This window comes from Pecten maximus, chromosome 2, assembly GCF_902652985.1.
Source record: "Pecten maximus chromosome 2, xPecMax1.1, whole genome shotgun sequence".
Taxonomy (NCBI): domain Eukaryota; kingdom Metazoa; phylum Mollusca; class Bivalvia; order Pectinida; family Pectinidae; genus Pecten; species Pecten maximus.
This window is the reverse complement of record NC_047016.1, coordinates 54,251,624-54,259,789: the sequence shown is the minus strand read 5'-3', so window position 1 is coordinate 54,259,789 and position 8,166 is coordinate 54,251,624. Positions and strand designations below refer to the sequence as shown.

The 8,166-nt window shown below is 36.9% G+C and overlaps 1 protein-coding gene across 1 annotated transcript in view; it reads right to left on the bottom strand.

Annotated features, from left to right (window-relative positions):
• Positions 1 to 347: 347 nt before the first annotated feature.
• The window catches only part of LOC117343977 (toll-like receptor 4), a 58,918-nt gene continuing 51,099 nt past the window's right edge, over positions 348 to 8,166 (bottom strand). Inside the window, exon 2 of the mRNA XM_033906559.1 lies at positions 348 to 2,938. Coding sequence (XP_033762450.1) covers positions 348 to 2,933 — 2,586 coding nt within the window. The 5' untranslated portion in view covers positions 2,934 to 2,938. The remainder of the gene's footprint in view (positions 2,939 to 8,166) is intronic.

Genomic DNA, 8,166 nt, shown 5'->3' with positions numbered 1-8,166 from the left:
GTATTATTAACACAATATCAAGTTGCTACTTAAACAACACGACAATAGAGTAAGTTAGCTAAGCGCTACGTGGCTAGAAACGTTATATTAAGATATTAACGCCAAATACTGCCCTATTACATCACCCAAACATTACGTCTCTTAACCCAACACTAACATCCCACAACATCACCTCGCGCAACACCTCGCCCAAACACCCAGTCCCATTTCAACCCCCAAAACCCGTCCATCACCCAAACTCACAACCTCGTTCGACAATCCACAGCATCATCCCGTCCCATCAGTTCATACCTAACACCCCGCCTATCACCCGCCCAACACCCTGCCCATCGCCCCGTCACAACATGTTAAGATATAATACTATGATGTAATCGGCACCAGAACAGTTCGAAAGCGTCTCTATCTGACTCATCAAGCGGATATATGATACATGTGACATGTTGCCAGATTGTCCTAATCGGACGAGGCATATCGTCGACTGGCATTTCCCCTTTAATGGCCACGATGATAGAGTTTGTACACCCTCGCCGTACTCGTTCCATATTTGCCATTTCAAGTTCGAAGTCACACCACCTAGCAGCTATATACTCTTTCGAGATCACGAATAATAACTTCTTGCTCTTTTGTAAACAGTTCACAATGTTCTGAGAAATAGATTCTCCGACTTCAAAATCGCGCTCGTGCAGACAAAGTTGTATATTTCGCTGTAGTTCTAGTTTCGGCCTCAGCTGTTGCCAAATCCAGGGAGAATCCGTTGCAGTGTATGCAACAAATACATCGAAACTATAGGAAGATGCATCCTCCAAGCCGGGGCTGGTTTTACAGTTCCTATAAAAGAAGTATAGAATTCTCCATCTGAATGTGTGACCAATAACAGCTAAAACGAGAGATAAAACTAGTAAACTAATTGCTGATATAGAGAATTGTAACCAGAACAAAAGGTCGTTACAATCACCGAAGAAATCGTCTAGGTTATCGTATACATGTTTTATATTAGCAATGGAGCCGTCTTTTAATGTACAGTTGTAGTTTGGTGGATGTCCGTGTTGAAATTCGACTTTTGTTGTTATAATCCACGAAACAAACTCCATTGTATCACACGTACAGGTGAAACGATTCCCGTCCAATAACACAGTTATACCAGTCTCCTTGCTCCTAGCATCCAACCAATCACGCGCAGCCTTATCGATGAATAATAATTTGTTAAATCTAAGATCAATGTGGGTCAAGTTTGCCATTTTAAATAATCCACGAGGAAAATGGCTGAGAAAATTCAAGGTCAGTTGTATTTGCCTTAGACTCTCAAGACCCTTTACGGTTTCTTCTGGCAAGTCATTCAGATGGTTTGAGGAAATATCGAGCTTTTCAATGTGACCCATATTTCTGAAAATAAAATTACGGTTGCTGAACGCTCTATCTAGATTGGCGTCACGGATCACTAAATGTTCTACACTTGTAAGATTTCCTAATAATCTTCTGCCCGAGGTTGAGAAGTCTATTCCGGAAACGTCAAAATACGATAGGTTAGCACCTATAAGTTTAAAGTCCATGTTTGAAATACTCGTGTAAGAAAAATCCAAAAAAGTCAAGCTTTTTGCCATCGAAACATCAATATCACAAAGCAAGTAGAAAGGGAATAAAAGATGAGATACCCGGATGTGACTCAAGTGCTGTGATATTACTGGAATCGTACATCGGTCTTCCTCGCTCGTAGATAAACGCTGTGGTGCTTCCGCAGGAGAGACATCAGTATATCGATTATTATTGTTTCCAAAGACGTCTGGGGACTGATTGTATACATCCGAGAACTGAATAGCGATGTAGGAATAATCTACCTCATACAGATTTACAGCCTGTGTAAAAAGTTTTACTATATCAAACAGGAATTTTGGAAACGGTACTAAGAAATTGTTTTCGCGCATTACGATACGCTGTAAGCACGTATCATCAATGAAATCTGCCATCGCCTCAACATCAATTTCCACTATTCCATTTCTACCAATATTCATATTCTCCACACATAAATGCTGTAAGTACATTGTCATGGATTTGGTGACTTTAACAGCATAAGTAACATCGTATAACCATAATAATATCAATGGATTCACGTTATACAGATTTAAAACTTTCATCTTCCTAACAGGATGACTCTGATTGGTTGTCACTGTTAGTCCATACAGAATATCCATGGCAACAGGGAATGTTATCATGGATCCGGAGAGATCGAGATATTGAAGTGAATGGAAATATTGAAGGACGGCTGTCTCAACTTTCACCCACGGTTCGATATGGACCTGGCAGTTGGACATTTGTAAGGATGTTAATTTGGTCAGCTTCTGGAAATATTTGAATGTATCATTATTTAGATGCATTATATCACAATCCCTGAATATCAATGATGCAATGTTTGTCATATTTTCAAAGCCTTGCCCGAATACGGGATTAGGTAGCAGATCTATGATAAGTTCTTGAACACTAGCAAGCGATGCAAACACCTTGTCCGGATAGACGCTGTCGATCTGTTTTAACACCGCCCTGGTGTTGTAGGATATATCCAGATGTGTCAGTAAAGGGTTCCTGTGAAAGCGTAAGTGTTCGAATCTTTTATGTAAGATGTTTATTAAGTTGTAACTCATTGATAAATTCATCAGTTGTCCAAGATTTTCAAACACTTGTCCTTCAATGTGATTGACACGACACCTGCTTAGATTTAATGATTTCAGCAGAGGAAGATGATGGAAAGAAGAATTTGTTAGAGTTGTGAAGTTGTTTCCCGTAAGTTCCAGATACTCTGTCAGGTTGGATAGATTTGGTATCTTGGTTAAATTCCGATATGTACAATCTGCTGTCCTCTGATCATCTGATATAATACACGGTCGACAGCAGACAAGGTGGATGACGGTGAGATGAACAAGGTAAATTCTCAAACCCATGGTATCTGAAAGTAGAATATATACTTTAAAGGCATTATTTTATTACAGTAAATACAAGCAGTATTTCTCTTATATCTGTTTGTGGGAAGGAAGACGAACTTACAAAATATTTTCGAATATAACTTCATATTAATATTTATTATTTCTTTATGTAAAATATATATTCTATAGATTGTCAAGGTTTTAAGTAAATACAGTTTATACAGTATGTATGTACAGTGTGTGACCTACTTTGCACTACAATGTTATACTTATCCAATAACTGTATATCAAATAACATCAATGGGGACAGACAAAAATAAATCCATGTGTTTTATCTTGAAGATTCGGCATGTTCCTATATTTTGTACAAATTGTAATCTCAATTCCGTTGTCATGTTGGTGTCTTTTGGTTTGTTTGTTTGATGTAATAGATAAAAAATATCACAACGCCATGGTTCCAGAAACAACAGAGAATACCGACATAATAACAGAATCTAAATCCTAACTCAAGATCGATAAAACGTGTGGACAGAAAACCTACATTTGTAGATGTAGATACAAAATCAGACGTTCCAGTAGTGTTAGCGTCTTCTCTTTCATTGACGACATCCTTGATATAAATCTAGGTCACGGCGACATCCGTGATATAAATCTACGTCACAGCGACAACCGTCAAAAAAAAAACTAGGTCACGGCGACATCCGTCATGTCAATCTAGGTCACGGCGACATCCGTCATATATATCTAGTTCAAATCAGGGTTAAAGTACCTGTAACTAGGGTTGGACAACGGAATCACTACAGACCCGTGTACGTTCGCAGTTCCGATTTAAGCGTAACGTTTCCGTAGCATTACCGTACCATTTCCGTAGCATTACCGTAGCATAACCGTAGCATTTCCGTAGCATTTCCGTAGCATTACCGTACCATTTCCGTACCATTTCCGTACCGTTTGCGTCCACTCACCGTAGCATTACCGTAGCATTTGCGTTTACCTATTTTCACTCACAGACCGTCTCATAACCGTTCGGTAGAAAATTTTGCGGAATGTATTTTTATCGAAACGAAATTTAGTTAAATATACTTACCGAACGTCAAAAAAGAAATGTAGCGACAGCAAATAATTGTATACATGTAAGGAGGTGAGAATTACATAGATACGGCTATCAATCTGTCTGTATCTTTGTATAGAAAAAATAACACTCTGACAAAAAACAAGTCAAGTCACATGGTCCATCGATCTTAGTGTAATAAAAAATGGCGGATCCTAGTAGTAGTCGAAGCATTACGATGGAAACCAAGATGAAGATTGTGTTAAATAAACAATATTACCTTTCATGTGCTATAGTCTAACCTTTAAAACAGCTACATATAATATACACTGGTCATGCTACATGTATAGGGTACAAATGCTCCAGACAGTATCACACAGGTAAACTAGGGTAGTTAGACTTAATTGTCAGCAATGACACAAACAACACAGCATGTTGTATACAGGTAAACTAAAAGTAAGGTATTTTGTGGACCAAGTGATATAGGTGTGAAAGGTAGAACAATAAGAGATAATTATAGCCTACAGGTAAGGCTATAGACTGATTCATAAAACGTCCAACTTTAATGGGAATGTCATCGCGATCTATGGAGTTATTCATTATTTATTTCAATTTTAAAACCCAAAGGTCTAATCACAGAATTGATAACAAATTGATAAAATCAGAGACGTATATATTACATGTGATATATATATATATATATGTCTCTGATAAAGTATAACAAGAGTAAATTAATTACATAGTAAGAGCAAATACGGTATATAAAGTGCATACACATGTGAAATAGAACTGATGTCCAAAATAGAAATCATCCAGACAATCAAGTAAGTCTAGTTATGAACAGTAAATAAGAGACCTAATTCTGAAAACAAATCTTCGTTCGACATAAATCTCTCAAGTGAAACGTTAAAAAACTGTCGGGAACATGACGAAGGTAGTTAAAATTAATTAGGACTCTTTTAAGAACATTACAATTTCTTACAATAATCCAGCATTTACAGGGATAAAGCAAGGTTGAGATACTCGACCTAGTCAAAAAAAAGATGTGGAACTAAAAAGTAGTATCTTGTAAAAGTTCGATCAAGCAGACTATGTACAGATTTGAATAAAAATATATGTATTAATTCCTTCATACCAGACTAGGTAAGTTAAATTGTGTACAAATTTACATGTAATATAGACTATTATCGTTTAATTTTGATTTAAAACATAGAAATAAAAAAAATAATAAAATAAAAAATAAAACCTGTACAACTTCAATCTGGTGTACGAGTGTTTCTTGTTATGGTGACCATATTTCAGAGCAGTAATCTAACTGACTGCACTAATGTACAGAGAGCGAATAACATTTTGAAAATCCAAATATGTAGATTGGCATGAGCTTACCAACCACTTATCTAACATGAAATAAAAAGTTAAGATTCGGAGTGACCCATACACCAAGTCTTTAGCATGTGTTTCTTTCTTTAGAGATTCCTCACCCAAGCTGTCGGGATACTCAGTTGTATATCTTTTGTTGCTAAACGTTATATAACAATATTTTTTATATATAAAACGTACATTTTAAAGTTTTACACCCGTCGTAGACTCTGTCAATATCGGATAGGAGTCTTAAATATAACGTGCTGCTTTACAAAATTTACCATCATCGACAAAAAGGAAAGTTTTGAAAAAAAATGTAAAAGAGAGGGTGAATCATTTGAGTCATCATTTTATAAGTCATATTCAATTTGACATTTTTATATTTTCTCTCATGAAAGTAAGAACAGGCTACTGCTATAGTTTAAACTCACTCAGGTGTAAAATTTGACATGTTGGCCTGGTAATACAGGTAAATTTCTATATGTTGGCTCAGTGAGAATGAGCCATAATAGGACCCCGGGGGGTTAATTGGGGACAGGTCACCTGGCCAGGTATACCATGTGCCAGACACAAAAGAGCTAGACTGATCAGCATCTTGCCATCTTACAGGTAAGATGTGATAGGATGCATGTCCTCAAGGCTGTAGGGTTGCATAATGCGCCCAGTTGGCCATTGGCAACAGGCCTTTCCCAGATGTTTGGCTTCAATGTAATGTACATGTAGCCTGGACATGTACATTTATTTGTACATGTCTCAAGATCTGTCGACAGAACATACAATGTATAAATCATATAGATGATTTGTACTGTAAAAGAAACTTTCAAGTTGCGAATAACAATGTAAAAGCCAAAACTTTAGTGAATTAACATTCAATAAAAATTTGAAATATTAATATTTTGTCCGACAAAATATTTACATGAAGTACATGCACACCTGAGTCAGCCATTATTAGGCCTCTGACACAAACTGATGTGTTGTAATAGAAGCATGTAAATGATTAAAATGATCGCATACAACTTCAAAATTAATTTCAAAGGTAGATTCTTCACTCTACACTGTTGAAGTCTTTATATATTGAAACAATGTATTACCTGGTTATGTCCTTTGTGACAATAAGTTAAAAAAAAACAGTTGTGAACTAATTATCGTGCACTCCTCACTTCTCCTTGGGTGCAAAGGTTTACTGATTGTCACTCAACTGAAGGTTAGATCACAACACAAGTCCATTAATAAAGATTTTCAGAGTGTTATCCATTATCACGTAAACACAAAGAGTCCGCTCCATTGCAGACGTGTGATATACACGTATCTGATTGCACATGTACATTGTATATTCTTAAGTATATAATTATTGATGTCTTGTTTTTAGTTTTTATCCCTCCCCTGCCAGAGTTTCCTCTGATCCGACATCAGACTTTTAAACAAATCGTCAATGCATACACACCAGTAATATGTACCAGTGATTGTTATATATAGACTTGCCAGACATGTACATGTACTTGACTTAATTGTCCCCTAACCTGTTGCCATGGGTACTAATTCCCCTCCCCACCGCCGTCAACTTAACCCGATGGCCATGGATATACACTTGATTAGGAGTCATCGGGCTCAGGTGTATAAGTCATCACCACACCTGGTCAGTTTCTCCTTTTTACAATTAGCCCTATAGGGGGTCTATTCATAGCCTGGTCAATCTGTGTTCAGAAATCTTGATCTTTTTACCTGTACCTAAATTAACACTTTGATAGAAGTTTTTCAATTCAATTAGTTGATTTCTTAAACCTTACGGTTTATCAGTACAAATGCAGTGAATAAATGCAGTGAAAATATAGATAAATACATAAAAACAAAACAATAAAGTTCGGACACACAGAGACAACATATACGCGACCGCAGCGCTAGTGTAGAGAGTGATTTTATTTTAAAATTAAATGCTATCGTCTTTTGTTGTCGAGAATAATAAATTTTCCTAAATTTGAAAGATCCTTATATGACCTTAATATTTCCGGTTTCTAAAAGTTGTACAGTTTTTTGCATACGGAGGTTTTCTATAGTAGTACAATTTGATAAAACGTTCTTCCACTTCCCGATACAACATTCACTCCATCAAACACCATTGCACTGTCGTTTCTACGTGTTCGCTTCGTCTAGGATCCCCTTTTTATAAGAACCAGATAATTTATTCAGAAACGGTCGATTATTTGTGAGCGTCAACCGTAGCATTTCCGTAGCATTACCGTAGCATTTCCGTAGCACTTCCGTAGCATTACCGTACCATTTCCGTACCATTTTCGTAGCATTACCGTACCATTTCCGTAGCACTTCCGTAGCATTACCGTACCATTTCCGTAGCACTTCCGTAGCGTTTGCGTTTAAGACGGAACAGCGAACGTACACGGGTCTGTACCGTTCTTTGGTATATCTTGGCGTCGCCAAAATAGGGTGGTTAAATATTGGTGTGTCAAAATTTGGCGTTTGCCATCATGTTTGTTTAATTTTGGCACTTACCTAGTTATGTAATTGATAAGTTTGTTTATTACACTATGAAAGTCTACATATTTAGGAGCCATGTCGCGTGGACACGTGTACACAGGGATTAAAAGCTCTGTGGCTAAGTGACAGGATTTGATCACCTGCCTGAGATATAACATATATTAGTGCAAGCCTATTGTATTTCGTCTCATCTGGTTGCACAAGAAAACATGCAGTCTTCTCTTTGTAATTTACACAAGTTAATCGATCGATCAAGACGCGACTTGTCCTTTAACACAGCTAATACAACAATCAATATGAAAACAACGTGAATGACATTTAGATGAAAACATACTTTTATTGACC